This window comes from Melanostigma gelatinosum (assembly GCF_949748355.1).
Source record: "Melanostigma gelatinosum genome assembly, chromosome: 19".
In the NCBI taxonomy this organism is placed as follows: domain Eukaryota; kingdom Metazoa; phylum Chordata; class Actinopteri; order Perciformes; family Zoarcidae; genus Melanostigma; species Melanostigma gelatinosum.
In genome coordinates this window covers 17,465,382-17,486,683 of record NC_136652.1, presented here as the reverse complement: position 1 = coordinate 17,486,683, position 21,302 = coordinate 17,465,382, and the positions used below count along the sequence as shown (strand labels likewise).

Genomic DNA, 21,302 nt, shown 5'->3' with positions numbered 1-21,302 from the left:
ATTCTTACCGTCCTGGTCCATGGTCTTTTTCAGCATTTTTTTCAGTGTCTGGTTGAATCTCTCTACTAGGCCGTCCGTTTGGGGGTGATACACCGACGTCCTCAGTTGTGTCACCTTCAGCATGCCACACAGGTCCTTCATGATCCTAGACATGAACGGGGTCCCTTGGTCGGTGAGAATCTCCTCCGGTATTCCGACCCTGGAAAACAACATCACAAGCTCCCTGGCTATGCCCTTGGTGGCCATGGAGCGTAGGGGGATGGCTTCGGGATACCGGGTGGCGTAATCAACAATAACCAGGATGTACCTGTGTCCCCTGTTGGTCTTGGGTAGGGGCCCCACTAGGTCCATCCCGATCCTGCTGAAGGGGACGGTGATGATCGGCAGGGGCACCAGCGGGTTTCTGTGATGGGGTTGTGGGGCCACTTGTTGACATTCGGGGCAGCTCCGGCAGTAATCTTCTACGGCCTTTTTTATTCCGGGCCAGTGGAACCTGGCCCTCACCCTTTCCAGGGTTTTCTCCACTCCTAGATGGGCACCTAGGAGATGGGAGTGGGCTAACTGTAGGACAGAGGGTATAAAAGGACGTGGTACCAGTAACAACCTGAGGGGGGCCCCGTCCCTCATTACTACCTGGTATAGGAGCCCGTTATATATGGCGAAATGTGTGGGAGGGAGGTCTCTTACCCCGTCCAGTGGTCGTCCGTCTACGGCGGCCACCTGCCGAAGGGCGTTGGCTAGGTTGGGGTCCTCCAACTGGGCCGTCCCAAACCTCCCTGTGAGGGGCCCGGGTAAGATGGGCTCCTCCGGGTCCTGGGGAAACAGCCCGGCCAGCTCCTCTTCGTCGAGGGAGGGGGTATCTGCTTCCTCGGGGATGGGCGGCGCCTCTCCTTCGGGCTCACTGGGGCTGGAGGGTCCGTCGTTCTCGATGGCTGTGGCATAGACGTCATCGGGGTTGGGATGGGTGGCCTCCATCAACGCCCGGGCCACGGCACTGGCGACTCCTTCCGATAGGGGAGAGGTGGAGATCTCCTCCCCCAGCCCACAGATGGCTTTCTTTTTGTACTTTCGGGGAGGGGTCGTACCTTGTTTCACCACCAGGCTGCGCCAAAGCTCCTGGAACACGGGCAGGTCTCGGCCGACGAGCACCTCTACGGGGAGTCCTTCCACGACTCCTGCAGTGCCGATGTATCTACCCCTCGTCGTGTAGATCTCTAGGGCGGTGGTGGGGTATTCGCGGGTCTCCCCATGGATGCACGTGACCGCTCGGGTGCCTGTTAGGAGCGGGTACTGAGCATACGTGGGTCTCACCAATGTAATGGCGCTCCCGGAGTCCACCATCGCTGAGGCGTCGCGGCCGTTGACTTTGACAGGGGTGAGGGGCATGTGGTCCTCGTGAGTGGCCCAGCATCCTGTAATCAAGCCGCATGGGCGACTCCCCTCACTGGCCGTGGGCATGGGTGCGTCCTGGCGGTGAGGGCATTCCCAGGCGATGTGCCCGATCTCGCCGCAGTGGTAGCACCTCCTCTCTTCCTGTCCAAACGCCGGCCGACGTCGGGGAAAGCCTGGGGGGAAGGAGGGAGACACATATTTATTTTCCTCCGTTTTAATTTTTTCTTTGCGGGTGGGCCCCTCTAATGTCTGGTTTCTTCCCCCACGCACTAAAGCTTGTGCGGCTTGGTAACCCTCCATTATTTCCACCAGGTCCTCGATGTTTCGGGGGTTTCTCTGGCCTGCCAATTTTTTTGCCTCATACGGGAGTGATCTGATGTATTTGTCCATGACCACGCGATCGGTGGGTGACACCTCGGTTGGCTCTGCGTGTAGCCAGGCCGTCGTAATCCTTTTGATCTCATGCATCTGGGCTCGCGGAGAAAGTGAGGCGTCATATGACCAGTCATGAAATCGTTGGGCTTTTAAGAACAGCGTGACCCCGCATCGCTGTAACGCTTCCGCTTTCAAAACCCGGAAGTCAACTTTCCCAGCGCGCTCTAAGTCCTGATACGTTACTTGCGTTTCATTGATCAAAAAGGGGGCTATTAACTCTGCCCAGTGATCTTCTGGCCATTTCTCGCGGAGTGCCGTTGTCTGGAATATTTGGAAAAAAACTTCAACATCGTCCGCTGCCGTTTGTTTGAGCAGGAAGCGCGCTGGATTGGCTTTCTCCACGGTATGTTGCTCCTGTTGGTTTTGTAACATGCCCTTGATTTCGCTTTGCATGGCCTCCGCGCGTTCTGTTTGCAATTCCATATATTTCTCCATTTGGCTTTGCTGTTGGTATTGTTGTTGCTGCTGGGATTGGAGGATTTGCATTTGTATTTGCATGGCTTGTTCGTGGCGCTTTTGGGTTTCTTGGTTGCTAGCGATTAGCCCCGCTAGCAGCTCTTGAAATGGCACCGGGGTGGCCATGCGTACTGGGTCGGTTGGTCTATCGGTCAGCGTTGCCAGAACCGGGTTGTGCCCACGTTCTCCACCAAGTTGTGACAGCCCCCGGGGTGGACAGGGGGTTTCACGACAACACTGACCAATAAACACAACCAGTCGGCAGATAAACGGTTCAAGTGAGGTTTTTACTGAAGGTAGAGAGGGGAAAGAGGTAGGATAGACACTCAAGAACACAATGTCCGCTTTCCAGAGGGAGGGTCGGGGTCCAATTCCACGGGTCGGTGCACAACGGGTATTCCTCAGACGGTCCAGGGCGCGGGCAGGAGCAGGGTAGTCGTACAGGCAGGGGTCGTGAGCCGGGCGGGTAGTCAGACGTTCCAGGGTGATCCAGGGGTAAGGCAGTCTTCTCCAAGGGTTTCTCTGATTAGCTACTTCTTCTGCTTCTTCTGCTTCCTCCTCTACTCCTACTCTCTCCCGGTTTCCTGTTGCCTGGGCCCTTTTGTAGTCCCCTCCTCCTCCTCTGATAGGGTGTGGTCGCTCCCTCGTCTCTCCTCCTCAGGTGTTGCTTGTTGGGCTGATGGTGGTTTGGCGCTCTTTTCCCTTCCCTGACATGGGGGCTCCGCCTCCATGTCAGGCAATATCGTCCCTCTATCACTACCCCTCTGGGGTTGCCCCTCCGGCTGCCACAGGATATATTATATATATTCAAGGCTGGATTACCAGCCAGGCACTCCAAGTTAAAATTATTTTGCCAATTTAATAATAATAAAATAAATCAATAAATTATACTAGAAACAAGATATATACAATTATTTATGAACACAGCTGTGTGTGTTGCAAATGCATGCGTTTCAGATCAATTAATCTGATTTATCATTTAGAAAGTATGGCCCGTGCTCTTACTGAGCAGCCTCAGCAATAACATGACAAGCAAAATCTGAATTAATTGTAGATACTTTGTAATATTTCTCAAAAAACAAAAGATAATACGTTATTTGCAGTAGGTTTACTCTCATCTCACTTTTCTTCCAGTTTCATGGGGAAACTGGAAAACCCCTGAATAGTCCCAGCAAAGGTCACACAGCATGAAGGTACTACGGTGCCATCTGCTGGATCTCAGGAAACAACCCACGTGTTGTACCGCATTAACTGGAGACATGCTGACTCTGACGTCTCACGAGGCGGCGCTCTGTTCATACTGCTTGCACATTAAACACTCTGCCTGTCCTTCCACTTTCTTATTCTCTCTTTCCCACACTCCAGACTGCACTGAAAATGTTTGCACATGTATTTGTACAGCTGTGTTGGGTAAACAGTGTCATCCAAGAGCCAAGTTAGGTAATCCTATCCTTTTAATGTGGCAAATGAGTAAAGTGCACTAATGAAAAACATGCAACCATGACATAATAACCAAAGTTATTTATCGATCATTCACAGCGTCTCCTCCTCTCTTCACATGTGCATCATGTGTGAGATTCAGAGTGAGACGCAGCTCTTGTTCTGTTCAGAACAATGCTGACGTTACAGATATTCTAGTGGTCTGCTGTGGGATCTAATCCTTGTGTCCCGAAACCGCTGTCTCGGCAACATTCAACATGTTTGTACTTTTCTGCAGTTTTTCGTCGTCTTTGCAACCTCTGTCGGCATTTTTATGTTGTTTCCACGGCACTGGCTCACATCGTTGCCTGTTCCTCATCTCTGGGACGGATGACTCAAACGACTGGTGCAGCGGAGGCGAATACTTAGACTCAGCTTTCTTTTGACTCTGCCGAATGATTTATGGCGACGAAAAAAAGGCCTTTGAGGGATCATCAAAGTTGTGTGTGCACATTTCCGAGACCAATGTAATGGTTCCTGATCACTGACATCATCTTACAGTCCGCACTTTGTTCATGTGCACATGTAAACAGGGTGGAAAATGACATTGTCACTGTGCTGTTGCATCTGCAACCTGTTTGCTACCATCACGAGTGGCCTCGGTCATGTAGTATGTGTTGAAATGGCACAGAAAATAAAAGCACAGCAAACACACATGTGCAGTCACACCCTCCTGCTGACAGACGGCTCATAAGATCAACATTTTACATCTTACAGCAGGTTGAGGGTGGGTTTTATGGAGATGATCTTAGTGGTGAAGCCGCTGCGAGAGCTGCATCTGCAGGTGATGTGGCAGTCATTTTGAGCCGTGGTCAGTCATTTGGCTCTTATAAGGTTTAAGGGTGGAGCTCCACTCCTCCGCTCTTCTGTCTCGACGTCTTTTAGAGTATACAACCTCGGTGAACACTGATTCACGGTGAGGTGTTCTTTTCTTACGCCCGCCAAGTAGAGCGGTGTTGGCCGAGGGGAGGGACGAGGACAGTGAATGAAACGACACAAATAGTGTCTGGTGTATAATTGAGGTCTTGGATGACGAGACAGGGGAGTGAAAGAATAAAGTGAAGACTGCATGGAGTGATGAGTTGGACATCAGAGAAGGCTGGGGAAGAAGGAGGGGGGCTGGAAAGCACAAACAAAGCATTAGGAGCAGAGGTGGATAAATGACGAGGAGTCTGAAATAAAATTGCTAACTACAGCATCCAGCCGGTGGCTCCATCCAAGCCTGATGTCACATTCCGTAGCCCTGTTTCTCTTCTCACACTGGCCCATGTTTCCTCTTGACTTTGTTTCAGCTTTCTCCACCTCCATCTCTTCCTCCTGAGCAAACTTCTACCTCCTGCCTGCACTTCCTCTCATTGCTACTGTCCTTCATTGAACCAGAAAGGGATTTATTGAATCAGTAAAAAGCTATACTCGTAATTTAAGGAACAATCATAACACCTGGGATTTGATGCCGGTTTAACAACCTACATAACACCCATGTGTTGCATATTAGCCGCAGTTTGTTTCTCACATGTGTTACGATAACATTCGAGAGCTAAGCATTGAATTTTCAGAAAAGTAGATCGAAAAAACACATTTTTGACCGTATCCTCAAATATTCTTCTAATTATCTGGACAAAAAAAGAAGCTCTTCGCTCTTTCTGTTAAACACAATTTAAAAAAAATATATATAATTTAGTTTTAAAATCTGAAAGATTACATTCAAATCTGCACCGTAATGCGACATGGCCAAAGGACCATCAACAGCTTTCAGTGATCATTTGAACTTGACTCATTTCCACATTCCTGGACTGTGTTTCTCCGAAAGTATGGAATGAATTCGTTGCTGTTCTTCATGAATAATTGCTGTGTTTATAATCAGAGCCTTTCCTGTTTGGAGCGGAGAGGAAAAGACACTTAAAGGTCGATTGCTGTCAGAGAGAAGTGTGTCCGTGTGTGGTGGGTAAGAATTGGCAAGAATTACACCAGAGGGAATGTCTTTCAGCAAAAAATATTGTCGCAGATGACTTCGCCGTGTAGCCTGTAGGCTACATGCTGAGTTGGAATAATACCTCCACGTTTTCTTCCAACAGCTGATTTGTATGCATTGATCCACCATGTTGTTTTTACCCTTACATTACGTATCAATGAGTAATTACATCATCACACCTTTGTCAAGCTGCAAAACAATGAAAGCAACGAACGGCACATGAGCTTATATTTATTTTATATATATTTATACTTGTATTTATACACTTCAATCCATCCCTTTATTTGCCCCCGGAGGGCAATTGGTAGTGAAACAAAGCACATCATCACATGATATGAATACAAAATAGAAATGGGTCAAATGAAGACACGAATGGTTTTGCACAAATTAAAACGGTGAGAAAAAAAAAATATATGTGAATAAAACATATTTAGAAATATATTTAGATTTCGATCTTGAATGGAGTTTATTTGAAGCCAGGTTTCTTTCCAAATGTGGCACTAATTTCGACAGACTTTTCACAATCTGCAAAAGACAAATAAATGCAAATGTGTGTGCTTTCTTCAGCCACTGCTGTTGTGCGAATAATAGGATTTTTGTTGATTGAGGCATTCATTTAGGGAAGGTTTAGTCTCCTCATCGCTCCACAGATCAGTTTTTCATCTCCAGCCTTTTTTTGAAAAACAGTTGCTAAACTAAAAGCTAAAACAATATTCTAACCTCAATAAAAAAAGTTTGGATCGTTTGATTTCTCTCCAAGTGAGGGGTTTAACCTTTTATACAGCTGTTGCATCATTTTGGTATCTAGATGTTTGACAATCAGAAACGACAGCGATCGAGAGAACGAGGAGAGAACACACGGAGTTCAAACAAGGACAGAGACATTGCAAATCAAATGATGAGGTGACATTTTCATTTGACTGTGTGTTGTGAAACTTGGCTACAAAGCGAACCGTCTTTTCCACACAGATGGATCCACAAAGACAAAGGCGATACAATCATACAGTGGATAGCGGATGATTTATCCATGTGCAGTTCCTTTGCCGAACTGTTTCTCACTATTTCACATGACTGAGTGAAACGTTCTGCTTCACTCGGGAACCCACTGCTTAAACAAGCGGTCAAAGCGTATAGCATGACGTAGCACACGGCGGCTAATCAACCACACAAAGACAGAAGTAGAAAAGAGAGTGACTAAGTCTGTTTGAGCAGTTCGTATTTCAAGCCAGGTAGGTTGCATTGAAATAACTTTATTTATGTTTTGCAAGTACATTTGACCACGCAGACTGTATCCAACAGTCAGACTCTGTTCAATCAGCTGAGCGCTGGTAAACACATCTCATAGTTACCATTAGATGTGCCAGTACTTCATCCAAACCAGCATTTTTAATAGACTCATAAAAGAGACATGTGGTAGTGGTTTAAACATTTAAATTAAATCTGAGCTGCAAAGTTTCCACAGAAGTTGGAAATTGTCTGCCATCAACGTCTCGTATTTCTTTTGTTTGAGTTCAGACAGAAGCAGCATGCTCTGGAAATTTGAATAGTGGTGTGCATCTTCTGCTAAATCACTTCCTTATCTGAACGCTTCACCGATTAGAGGGCGTTGTGTCTGCGGCGAGATTACCATGCAAGCAAAAGTGCACTTAAATTACACTGATGCAAGGTAGTAGTGTCACTGTGGTTTTCAAGCTACTAAATCCTCATAATCACGCTAAGAACACGTGTTATGTAAAAGCAAACCCTGGGATAAAATGCAGTTCAGCAAAAGTCTGTCTCAAGTACACTTCCAAGTACACTTCTTTTTAAACAGGGCAGGAGTAAGTAAATGGCTTAGTCAACTTGTTCACCTTTTGGCAAACATGTAGAGAGACATTATTTGGCAACGGGGATGTGATTTTCAACAAATGATCCTAAAACTATGAGCAGGAATAGACTGCTATAACGGCCTGTTTTTTGATGCGGGGATTTGCTCTAATGTCGCCACGAGAGCGTTTGTGAGGTCTGACACTGATACCGGGCGATACGGCCTGACCAGCACACGGCGTTCCAGTTCATCCCAAAGGTGTTGGAGGAGGTTGATTCCAGAGCTCTGTGCAGGCCAGCCAAGTTCCTCCACAACAATCATCTCTGAATGGACCTGGCCTAATGCAGGACAGGGCCTGTTACAATAAACCGTCGAGCATATAGATCAATTCCTCTGAAGCTGGAAGGAGGTCAGAGGTTTATTCAAAGACATTTTCTTGCTCACATCAGACCGAAACCTGCTTTTTTTTTCTGAGTCAGGACTGGCCTTTCTTGCCACGCATCAGTTTCCAGGTTTATCTAATGATTACATGTCTTCAGATCTGTTGTACTGCTGAACATATGGTGGTCAGATTTGTGATGCGTAACGCTGAGTGATTAACACAGAGTAAATAAAACAACAGCACGAACCATCGACTCTTATCATGGGAGTCTATAAACAGAAACTGTGGACCACACAGACGATAGAAACGCACACAGACACACACACACACTAACAAACATACCAACAGCGGTACGGACGTCCAAGTCTGACAAACACACGCCTCCACAGATGCACACATCTGTTTTGATTTGGAATAATAGAACAACAAAACCTCCTCCTGTTGGAGTGATAACACGATAACAGTCAGCGCACACGTCAGCTTGTTTATCAGAACGTTGCTGATTAGAGCTCAAAGGGACACGGAGGCTTCACAGATGTTCTCAGAATGAAATGTCATCGCATGATAGTTGATTTGACTTTAAGCCGCACTTTTCTTATGTAGTGTCTACATCTGCTGTTCGCTGAGAACTGCACTGGCCAGGAAAATATACACCTATTTCTACAGAGCAGCCATTCCCTTGGCCTGCAATATAAATCCTTCTCTGCGGCTGCGGAGAGACGGAAAACACAGCGGGCTCAAATTGCCCATAACATCGATGTCCATGCAGGCATCTATAAGCAGCTGTGGGAAATTCCCTGTTGTACGTTACGGACGAGCTCAAGCTGAATGTTTAAAATGGTGCTTAAGAAAACGTCACATCTCATTCTAATGAAAAGAAGAGTCTCTGGAAAGTACACTGTCCTGTTGTCTGTATTATTTCAGGCTAAAGCCAAATGATTTAAATGATCAACACAGACTTTGTTTGAGTCACGGTGACACCCAGCGCAATCGCTTCCCCTTTTCAGACAAAAGCACGTCATCCGTTGTCTGTGTGTGAAATTCATGGGAATCGCTCGAGCTGTCTGTTTCCATGTTATTTACTTGCAGTGTGGCGTCTTTGCTCATTTGCATCTAGAGCATTTGCATTCACCATTACTCCACTCGCATGCAAACATGTAAATGCAAATCGAATCCTTCACATTTGTTTGGTCCGCTCCTTTATCCCTAAAGGTTGCTGATTGACATAATATGGTTAAATAGGTGCATAATATGACTGGAGATGTGATCTAACAGGTTAAATTTGCACTTTTCATTTAATCTTGTCTTTAAGTATAAATTCAAGGTACTTGTACTTTCCTTGAGTATTTCTGTTTTATGCAACTTTATACATCTCAGAGGAAAATATTGTGCTTTTTCACTCCACTACATTTGTCTAACAGCTTTAGTTGCTACTCATGAAAAGTTGACTTTTTAGAGTTGTTCTCGAGACATATCCTGCATTCCCTGGAAAGTAAACAAAGAAGAAGCCACACAAATACTCCATTGATCCCTTCAGGCCTTTTCAGAAGCTGTCAGAGCAATAGTATTGTCGTGAACGCTGATATGCAGCAATGTTGTAATTGTGTTTGGTGTATTCTGGTAGGCCCTTAATGCTGTTGCATGATTATAGCTTTTAGTGCGTGCACTTTAAAAGCTGTCTGTCTTCATGACTCTTAAAGCAAATCACTTGGAAGTCTCTGTCGATATAAAAGAACTCTCCCAAAAATGTATGCACATGATGAAGTAACCAAACAGTCATACACACCCACGCAGTCAGTTTTTGTTTTTGTTTCAGCCAACTTTTCTCCCCAAACAAACTCTTGAAAAAAAACCCTGGAGATTTAAGATAAGTCGCTATATTTACATAGATGTGTTACCATCCGTGACCGCGTTTAGCTGGTATTGTTTTCACCTTGTGAGTCTGTGTGTCTATTATAAGAGAGCCAAGATAGACCAGCTCCTCTTCGCCTCCCTGCTTTTTCAGCACTCTCTCTCTAGCACCTGGCTTCCATGTGGATACTGCCAGCTGGAAGAAACCTGGAGAGAGAGAGTAGGCAGAGGAAGAAAGAAAGCCGTCTTTAAATAAAACTCAATGGGAAAAAAGGGCAAGACGGGACAGGTCAGATTGGTAACTGGAGGATGAGGAGAGGGGAAAACGACGGCAAATCTTAGATGCGTGAGAAAATAGGAATGAGCACGGAACAGTGAGTCATCTACCATCCCAGAGCATCAATAACTGTTATCCCCAGTCCTCCACAGACTTGACCCGACTCATATGAAAGATTCTCACTATGTCAGCTTCTTTCCCATTGCTTGCTTCCCACATCTTTAGTTATTTAATTATCCAGGATAGTACATTTGTATTTTATTGAACTGACTGAATGTTCTATTGGTTGTAGGCCTTTAAATTAAACCACACATGTTTTTTAAAGGCACACAGATAAGTCCAGTTTAGGAAGAATAGTTTTTTGTTTTGTTGTCTTACCAAGAGTTAAATGAGAAGATTGATACCACTCCCGTGTCTGTGTGGTAAATATGAAGTTACTCTGTAAGGAGGTCTTAGCTTAGCTTAGCATAAAGACAGGCTAGCCTTTTCCCCTGTTTCCTGACTCTCTCAAGTTTAGAATCAGCACATTACTAAACTATTTCTTGACTAGGACCAGTAACTTCCTTGAGTCTTGACATCAATGCCAGCTTGCTGTTTCCATTCTTTGTGCTAAGCTAAGCTAACCGTCTTCTGCCTCAAACTTCATATCTACCAAACATGAGATTGGTATCAATCTTCTCATCCAACTCTCAGCAAGAAAGTGCATAAGGGAGTTTCCCAAAATGTAGAACTATTAATCAGACTGTTAAACAAAGCCAGGGCTAAGCTGTGCTCCATTGTAAACACTCTCTGATTAGATGGATGTAGCAGTGAGTTGGAATTCATCATGGTGCAATCTGAGTGACTAGAATCTCATTTTAATTTGAACAGCAATTTAAAGTACTGGATGTGATTTACAGGCATATCCATAATTACGCCATCATTTATTTTTGATGACTACATGACTAAACTGCATCTCTTCACCATGCTGTGTGTAGTGCATTGACATATAATTATTTTTGTAAAATGTACAAATAATCACACTGCTACCCAAGCGTGTCAGCATGCACATACACTTAAAACTGATTCTGTCTCAGATGATTTCTTCCTTTGTCTGCCGAGGGTCAAGATAGGCCCCTTCTTCTGACCTCAAGTATGTGTTACAGATGATAAAAATTGTAAGCCAGCATCTTGGTAGCTGTACATACACAGAATTTCGAGTGGAAGTCGTCCTTGCCTGGGAAAGGGACGCTTTCTTTGTTGAGAAGTGGCCAGAGAATACCCTGCCTGGGCCCAAAGGAGCAGCTGGGGGAAATACTGAGTCACAAACAGCACATTCACAAAGCCTCTCCTGACCCTTTGGTTGGACTGTTTTTTTGTTTTGTTTTTGTATTAACAGTGGTGTCTAGACAGAGATCAGCACAAAAAGGCTTGTGAGTCGACTCGTCCTGCTGTCCACACAGCCTGAGGAGAGAACGTAAATGGTGGCGTTTCCTCAGCCTCCGAGGGCACGACCGCCAGAGTTCAAGCCCCTCTTCTCAGCCACACACACACACACACACACACACACACACACACACAGGGGGGGAAGACCCCCCTGGACCTCCTGGTTCACCAAACATATCAAAGTGTCAGTTCCAGTCCCGCCGGAAATTAATGAAAAGAAAGCACAAAAGGTGAAGGCTGGAGAGAGTGTAAGGGAAAGCAGAACAAAAAGATGCAATGATGGATGAAGCCAACTATCAGGAGACACATCAGTGGAAAAACAAAGAGTTTATTGTACATTATTTGTATGGAAAATTAAGTGAAACATTGAACAATAACAGAAATTCTCTGGAAGTTATCTTTGGAAACATACTGCTCCTGTGCGGGGGGGGGGGGGGCACTGTTCATATAACTTTAAGGATCAACAGAATATGAGCACACAGTCAGACGAAGAGTGGACAACAAACAAACTCTTTTACCTCACTACAATTATTTGACAGCTGTTATTTACATACAAAACAAATGATGGGTTTATAAAAATGTTCCGCCTTTAAGTGCATTTTGCTGATAATACTTCTGCTCTACTAATACCAATAATTATGTAGCTTTCTTGCAGAGAGTTTGAAAGATTGATACCACTTTCATGCCTGTACGATATGCCGGTTAGCTTAGCTTAGCATGAAGACAGGGGGAAATAGCTAGCCTTCACATTTACCGTACAATTATTTTCCTTTACATGACATTTGCAAAGCAGAACTTTTACTTGGATTATTGTTACAGTGCGGTATTATTGCTAATAATACAACTTTTGGCCATGAAAGTACAAAAGCACATTTTTCATTAAGCAAGATATATACATTATGTCTTTCTTTGTAAATACTGGTAATGTATTGTAATATGTATCTTTAAAATGACATGTTACAATGCATCAACACAGTTAGTTGGAGACAAAATATATAATGTACAATCAAAAGTAATTGTATAAGAGCTGGAATAGTCTGCCTGAAAATGTGTTTGGATTCCAATGGTCCAAGACAAAAGAAAGAAGAATAAATCAATGACTAAATGAGTGTTTACAGCACACTCTCCCTCTCCTTACTTAGCTTTCCTCCAATCTGTCTCTATGTCTGTCTGTTGCTAAACATTGGAGACTGTGGTGGAAAATATTCCTTAAGCCGCTTTGCGTGAGTCTTTTACTGCTGAAATAATACCGAAAACCAGAGGTTGTCTTTTAAGTATTTGTTCTTTGCGCAGACAAGGTTAAATCATCACAACAGAATGCGTACAGCCTCAGTGAGGAAGAACCAAGAAAAAGTGAATGTGCTTTCTTTATACAGAATGAGCAAAGGTGGGGGCCGATGGCCAATGTTACAGACATTTTGGTCTCGAACTGATAGAAACAACAATGAAAAACAAACCAGCAACCAAAACAAGCGGCCCAAAGGCCTTGGCAGTGGAACATTCTCATACAACACAGTTAGTTATCTTCATGAACAGGCACAACAGCGACACGGTGAAGTTCAACAAAGTTCAGAGCAAAAGTACTTATGCATGAATACAATATACTGAGTAGAAATATATATACGAAGTAAGTAAAAATATATACTATGTAAAAAAATGACCATTGCAAGACAAATGGTCATTCCTCTTGCTGGATGTGCGCCAACACAAACATTTAGTCTTTTCATTAACTGTTGTTTCATCCGACTGGAAATCTCCCTGAAAAGCTAAGATGCTCAGAGAGATAATGCTATTGTCAGTGAAACGACATTGTTTCATAGTGCTAGATAACGCTTGTGGACAGTCTTGCAACACAAACAGCCACGTAAACGCACACACAAAAAAAGAGATGAAGAATGGATGTATGATGAAGTAGAAGAAAAATATTTCTGGCGATGAACAAATCTATTTACTTTCACTCTGCCAGATTTATTTGAACAAAACATCTATTTTACAGCTCTGTCTGAGGACCAGTTGTAATCAGCGCACAGTTGATTTGAGGGAAGGCATTTTTTATCCATGTTCCCTTTTTTGGCACACAGTGCACATGTTTCGAGAAGCAAATGCATAAAGGAGTGGATTTATGAAGCTATTTACAAATACCAATGCTCCAACAATGCTCCAGCTGTCCATGCAAGACTTCAACAGGTCGTCATTGTTGAGTGAAATAGCTGCCACACCAACCATATTTGTGATATGATGTGGCATCCATAGGACAAAAAAGGTCACGATGATACTTGTGACCAGCCGTGTCGTCTGTGGGTTGTTGAACAAAGCTGCCTGGTTCACTTTCCAGTGGAGGCTGATGTATGAAAATACCACGACAGTTATTGAAACAATTCCCGGCAGAGTCACTGACAGCAGCACGGCCACGTGCTGGGCCGAAGAAGAGAAGTGAGAACTGCAGGTTGTCCAGTGCTGGTCCGAGATCGGCCGTAGAACCACTAAAGACGGGATGGACAGGATCATCGCAATCAGCCAGAGCAGACCCAGCATCCTCTTCCTTCCTACCTGATCGAAGCATTTCTGCAGTTGCACCACCTGTAGGTAGCGCTGGACACTCAGCGCCGTCACAGTCAGCATGCTGCCATAAATGCAGCAGTAAACGAGATACGCGAGGAGCATACAGGTCACCTGGCCGAAGGTCCAGCTGTACAGCAAAGCGTAAATCCACAGGGGCAGGGTGAGCAGGCAGAGCAGATCTGATATGGCCAAATTCAGCATCAAACTCTGGCTCAGACTGGACAGGTGCTCCCAGTTTGGTCTGAGGATGATCACAGCGATGTTTCCAGGAACTCCCAGCAGGAAGCAGAGGGACAGCACCAACGCAGCGATCAGATCGGTGGAGTTCCAGGAGGCAGGATGTGGTGGTCCAGGAGAGGAGACATTAGACGGGACAACAGAGGAGTTGAGTTCGTCCATGCTGCAAACTTGCTGGCAGAAAAGCCAAATACTGTTCACTGAGCAGGTGATTAAAGAAACTGTGGCAGTCAGTCACAGGAACAAGATGTTCTCCTTTGATGTGTTGAAAGAGGAATGAATTACAAATGAACTGAAGGATGCAAATGAACTAAAATCTTACCCGGATATCACAAGTTTCATCATGGCTGATGTGGTTCTGCACATGGTAACATTATCTGACGCATTTTTACATATTCTGTTTCCTGCAAAGAGAGCTTTCATAGTATTTCCAAGTAAAAGCATTTCCCACACAATATTCTCAAACAGTAATTTAAAACAACATATGCGTTCTGCCTACATGCTACATATCCACTTTTGTAAACATTGTTTGTCTTGATATATGTGATTGAAAAATGTTGAAATGAAACCTTGCATGTTTCGACAAAGTAATCTCCCCACAAAGTCCATTAAGTAGCTGTTTAGTATCTGTACTCGAGCCTTCAGTCACATCATATGATCCGACCAGGAATTGTAGACATTCAAATTTCTTTTTTTTTGGGGGGGGGGGGGGGGCACTTAAAGGATTTTCTGTCTGTTTTGGCTTTCAATTTCAGAGTCAGAGTTCACTGTTGACCCTGGAAAAAGCAGCTGACAGAAGACTTCGTTTGACATTTGAGAAGCTCTAAACACCATCTGTCACTATGAAAACAGAAATACAGTAATTGAGCCTTTGATTGACGTGTGTGTGCATGTTTCATTTACAAGTTGATCTTTTGACTCTTTGTCTGATTCATTCAAATCTGTATTTTCAGATATCTAGCTCAGGAGCAATCAGCACACAAGTGATTATTTTTCTCAAGAATATCTTTGTTTAATTTTTGAACAAGTCAGCAAAATAGACATACAAGAAATTGGCACAGTGCACAACAGATATGTCAAATTAACAGAGCAAATCTATGATATAGGAGCATATCGCACAATCAAGCCCCACTCATCCCTCCCCTCCTCTAGCCCCATCCTCAGGCCCGAATTACAGAGAATAAAAGGCTACTTCATCCCAGGAGAGACACAGGAAGAAGGTTAGAAGTCGGGATTTATATTTAGAAAAGAGAGAAAATGAAACTCGGTAAACAAATAAATAGAAAAAGGATGATGGGGAAGGGTTCAGACATTGCCAACATATACAGATTGTATCACTGATAATCTACAGAAAGACAAAAAAGAGTGAAAAAATAAGTCTGTAGTTTAAAGGATCTTAAAGTAATTCAGGGAAGGTCCCCACACCTTTTGGAATTCATCATTTAAGTTACAAACTGTTCTATAAGTACAGCACACTCTCCCTCTCCTTACTTATCCTTCCTCCAATCTGTCTCTATGTCTGTCTGTTGCTAAACATTGGAGACAAATGGTCATTCCTCTTGCTGGATGTGCTCCAAAACAAACATTTAGTCTTTTCATTAACTGTTGTTTCATCTGACTGGAAATCTCCCTGAAAAGCTAAGATGCTCAGAGAGATAATGCTATTATCAGTGAAACAATGAGATTATTTCATAGTGCTAGATAAGGATTGTGGACAGTCTTACAACACAAACAGCCACGTAAACGCACACAAAAAAGAGATGAAAAATGCATATGATGAAGTAGAAGAACAATATTTCTGGTGATTATGACCAAAATTAGAACAAAAAAAAAAAGTGTTTTCTTTAACTCTGCCAGATTTATTTTTAACAAAACATCTATTTTACAGCTCTGTCTGAGGACCAGTTGCAGTCAGTGCACAGTTGATGTGAGAGAATTTGGTGAACCTCAAAATGAATCATTAAACCACAAATCATCTGCAGTTCTCTGTGACAAATGTGAGATCCACATCCTCAAACTGTATATCAGCATGATATCTTATGAATACAAAATAAAAGACTCTTGTTTCTCTTATCATCATCAAGTCACTGATATTTGGTGTTTTTTGATGATACTATGATGAGACTTCCTGGAACGGCGAGCTTCCGCATTAACAGCATTATCCATGTTCCCTTTTTTGGCACACGGTGCACATGTTTCTAGAAGCAAATGCATAAAGGAGTGGATTTATGAAGCTATTTACAAATACCAATGCTCCAACAATGTTCCAGCTGTTCATGCAAGACTTCAACAGGCCGTCATTGTTGAGTGAAATAGCTGCCACACCAACCATATTTGTGATATGATGTGGCATCCATAGGACAAAAAAGGTCACGATGATACTTGTGACCAGCCGCGTCGTCTGTGGGTTGTTGAACAAAGCTGCCTGGTTCACTTTCCAGTGGAGGCTGATGTATGAAAATACCACGACAGTTATTGAAACAATTCCCGGCAGAGTCTTTGACAGCAGCACGGCCACCTGCTGGGCCGAAGAAGAGACGTGAGAACCGCAGGTTGTCCAGTCCTGGTCCGAGATCGGCCGTCGCCCCACTAAAGACGGGATGGACAGGATCATCGCAATCAGCCAGAGCAGACCCAGCATCCTCTTCCTTCCTACCTGATCGAAGCATTTCTGCAGTTGCACCACCTGTAGGTAGCGCTGGACACTCAGCGCCGTCACAGTCAGCATGCTGCCATAAATGCAGCAGTAAACGAGATACGCGAGGAGCTTACAGGTCACCAGGCCGAAGGTCCAGCTGTACAGCAAAGCGTAAATCCACAGGGGCAGGGTGAGCAGGCAGAGCAGATCTGATATGGCCAAATTCAGCATCAAACTCTGGCTCAGACTGGACAGGTGCTCCCAGTTTGGTCTGAGGATGATCACAGCGATGTTTCCAGGAACTCCCAGCAGGAGGCAGAGGGACAGCACCAACGCAGGGATCAGACCGGTGTAGACCCAGGAGGCAGGATGTGGTGGTCCAGGAGAGGAGGAGACATTAGACGGGACAACAGAGGAGTTGAGTTCGTCCATTCTGCAAACTTGCTGGCAGAAAAGTCAAATACTGTTCACTGAGCAGGTGATTAAAGAAACTGTGGCAGTCAGTCACAGGAACAAGATGTTCTCCTTTGATGTGTTGAAAGAGGAATGAATTACAAATGAACTGAAGGATGCTAATTAACTAAAATCTTACCCGGATATCACAAGTTTCATCATGGCTGTGTGGTTTTGCACATGGTGACATTATCTGACGCATTTCAACATATTCTGTTTCCTGCAAAGAGAGCTTTCATAGTATTTCCAAGTAAAAGCATTTCCCACACAATATTCTCAAACAGTAATTTAAAGCAACATATGCGTTCTGCCTACATGCTACATATCCACTTTTGTAAACATTGTTTGTCTTGATATATGTGATTGAAAAATGTTGAAATGAAACCTTGCATGTTTCGACAAAGTAATCTCCCCACAAAGTCCATTAAGTAGCTGTTTAGTATCTGTACTCCAGCCTTCAGTCACATCACGAGGCAAACTCCATCTACTGATGAATATCATGTGATACGATCGAAAGCTGTAAGAATGCTGTTCCCAAGGCCGACGATGAACTTTGAACCTCAACTTGTGTTGTTTGTTTGCAATAGAAACCTTCAGGTGATTTACTGTAATTAATCCTGCGATCCACAAACACCATCTGTCACTATGAAAACAGAAATACAGTAATTGAGCCTTTGATTGACGTGTGTGTGCATGTTTCATTTACAAGTTGATCTTTTGACTCTTTGTCTGATTCATTCAAATCTGTATTTTCAGAAGCTCAGGAGCAATCAGCACACAAGTGATTATTTTTCTCAAGAATATCTTTGTTTAATTTTTGAACAAGTCAGCAAAATATACATACAAGAAATTGGCACAGTGCACAACAGATATGTCAAATTAACAGAGCAAATCTACGATATAGGAGCATATCGCACAATCAAGCCCCACTCATCCCTCACCTCCTCTAGCCCCATCCTCAGGCCCGAATTACAGAGAATAAAAGGCTACTTCATCCCAGGAGAGACACAGGAAGAAGGTTAGAAGTCGGGATTTATATTTAGAAAAGAGAGAAAATGAAACTCGGTAAACAAATAAATAGAAAAAGGATGATGGGGAAGGGTTCAGACATTGCCAACATATACAGATTGTATCACTGATAATCTACAGAAAGACAAAAAAGAGTGAAAAAATAAGTCTGTAGTTTCATGGATCTTAAAGTAATTCAGGAAAGGTCCCCACACCTTTTGGAATTCATCATTTAAGTTACAAACTGTTCTATAAGTACAGCACACTCTCCCTCTCCTTACTTATCCTTCCTCCAATCTGTCTCTATGTCTGTCTGTTGCTAAACATTGGAGACAAATGGTCATTCCTCATGCTGGATGTGCTCCAAAACAAACATTTAGTCTTTTCATTAACTGTTGTTTCATCCGACTGGAAATCTCCCTGAAAAGCTAAGATGCTCAGAGAGATAATGCTATTATCAGTGAAACAATGAGATTATTTCATAGTGCTAGATAAGGATTGTGGACAGTCTTACAACACAAACAGCCACGTAAACGCACACAAAAAAGAGATGAAAAATGCATATGATGAAGTAGAAGAACATTATTTCTGGTGATTATGACCAAAATTAGAACAAAAAAAAAAAGTGTTTTCTTTAACTCTGCCAGATTTATTTTTAACAAAACATCTATTTTACAGCTCTGTCTGAGGACCAGTTGCAGTCAGCGCACAGTTGATGTGAGAGAATTTGGTGAACCTCAAAATGAATCATTAAACCACAAATCATCTGTTCTCTGTGACAAATGTGAGATCCACATCCTCAAACTGTATATCAGCATGAAATCTTATGAATACAAAATAAAAGACTCTCTTGTTTCTCTTATCATCATCAAGTCACTGATATTTGGTGTTTTTTGATGATACAATGATGAGACTTCCTGGAACGGCGAGCTTCCGCATTAACAGCATTATCCATGTTCCCTTTTTTGGCACACAGTGCACATGTTTCTAGAAGCAAATGCATAAAGGAGTGGATTTATGAAGCTATTTACAAATACCAATGCTCCAACAATGTTCCAGCTGTTCATGCAAGACTTCAACAGGCCGTCATTGTTGAGTGAAATAGCTGCCACACCAACCATATTTGTGATATGATATGGCATCCATAGGACAAAAAAGGTCACGATGATACTTGTGACCAGCCGTGTCGTCTGTGGGTTGTTGAACAAAGCTGCCTGGTTCACTTTCCAGTGGAGGCTGATATATGAAAATACCACGACAGTTATTGAAACAATTCCCGGCAGAGTCACTGACAGCAGCACGGCCACGTGCTGGGCCGAAGAAGAGAAGTCAGAACCGCAGGTTGTCCTGTCCTGGTCCGAGATCGGCCGTAGAACCACTAAAGACGGGATGGACAGGATCATCGCAATCAGCCAGAGCAGACCCAGCATCCTCTTCCTTCCTACCTGATCGAAGCATTTCTGCAGTTGCACCACCTGTAGGTAGCGCTGGACACTCAGCGCCGTCACAGTCAGCAGGCTGCCATAAATGCAGCAGTAAACGAGATACGCGAGGAGCTTACAGGTCACCAGGCCGAAGGTCCAGCTGTACAGCAAAGCGTAAATCCACAGGGGCAGGGTGAGCAGGCAGAGCAGATCTGATATGGCCAAATTCAGCATCAAACTCTGGCTCAGACTGGACAGGTGCTGCCAGTTTGGTCTGAGGATGATCACAGCGATGTTTCCAGGAACTCCCAGCAGGAAGCAGAGGGACAGCACCAACGCAGGGATCAGACCGGTGTAGACCCAGGAGGCAGGATGTGGAGGTCCAGGAGAGGAGGAGACATTAGACGGGACAACAGAGGAGTTGAGTTCGTCCATTCTGCAAACTTGCTGGCATCTGACAAACTGCGCAGTCATTTAGAGGAACAAGATGTTCTCCTTTGATATGTTCAAAGAGGAACGAGTTACAAATTTACAGATTGATGATAATGTATCACAAGTTACCCCGGCCAGTCCGTGACCTCACCAGTGAGAACTCTATTGTGTCCCCGGTTTGGAACTTGTGACACTGGATGACCAGCTGTCCTTCATTGCCGACATCGCTGGGACAACCGACTCCTGCCGATTCAATCTTCACAATATTTGGATGATATATCTGTTATCGCACCCAGGAGGGAGCGAAGGTTCTGGTCCATGCTGTTCACATCTCACCCCTAGACCACGCAACTCCCTCCTGGCTGGTGTGCCTAAATGTGCTATCCTAACTCTGCAACTCATCCAGAATGCAGCAGCCCAGCTGGTCTTCAGCCTACCCAAGTTCTCTGCACCCTACCAGTGGATGCCTAACTCTTGGCCCAGATACCGCTCAACAAAACCCTGGACTGTTTGCTTTCCTGGCTCCACAATGGTGGAACGAGCTCTCCATTGACATCAGGACAGTGGAAACTCTACACACCTTCTTTCACTTTGTCTTTCGATCCGTTATTGTTTCTAAATATAGCACTTGAAGCCGATCAGCTCATTTGAGGAAGCTGATAAACTTTTCTCGAATTTTGCAATTTGTGGGTGCCATCGACAGAGTGGAATGCACTTATTATCTAGACCAGGAGAATCATGCCTTTGGTTGTGTGCGTCCGTGAGTCTGTCCCTGGCTAATCTTGCATTGTGCTGCAGCAAACGTCTGAATATTTTGGGTTTCTAGTTACAGCAGCATGCTCAAGAACCTCTTGTGGTTGTGGTGACTCACATTTCCTCAAAACACCTTTAATTGCCCTGTTTTATTCTGCCAACGACTTCCTGCTGACTCCTCACTCACTACTCTTAACCCGCTCCGTTAGTGATAACACAGATCAGTGCATCTCCGAAACCCTCTATCTGCAACTAAGTGCCCGCAGTGAGTCTGCCGTATGTTTGGCTAATAGCTAACAGAACTACCAGTGCACACCCT

At 44.1% G+C, this 21,302-nt stretch overlaps 3 protein-coding genes across 3 annotated transcripts; all 3 read right to left on the bottom strand.

The window, feature by feature from the left end:
• Positions 1-13,528: 13,528 nt before the first annotated feature.
• LOC306793560 (C-C chemokine receptor type 2-like) lies at positions 13,529-14,437 on the bottom strand (the record flags this gene model as incomplete). Its single annotated transcript, XM_079291213.1, has 1 exon — positions 13,529-14,437. The coding sequence occupies one exon, from the start codon at positions 14,435-14,437 to the stop codon at positions 13,529-13,531; it is 909 nt and encodes a 302-aa protein (XP_079147339.1).
• A 1,996-nt stretch (positions 14,438-16,433) lies between these two features.
• LOC306793559 (leukotriene B4 receptor 1-like) lies at positions 16,434-17,345 on the bottom strand (the record flags this gene model as incomplete). The annotated part of the gene is made up of 1 exon (XM_079291212.1): positions 16,434-17,345. The coding sequence occupies one exon, from the start codon at positions 17,343-17,345 to the stop codon at positions 16,434-16,436; it is 912 nt and encodes a 303-aa protein (XP_079147338.1).
• A 1,948-nt stretch (positions 17,346-19,293) lies between these two features.
• Positions 19,294-20,233, bottom strand: LOC306792931 (leukotriene B4 receptor 1-like; the record flags this gene model as incomplete). Its single annotated transcript, XM_079290301.1, has 1 exon — positions 19,294-20,233. The coding sequence occupies one exon, from the start codon at positions 20,231-20,233 to the stop codon at positions 19,322-19,324; it is 912 nt and encodes a 303-aa protein (XP_079146427.1). The 3' UTR covers positions 19,294-19,321.
• Positions 20,234-21,302: the final 1,069 nt, after the last annotated feature.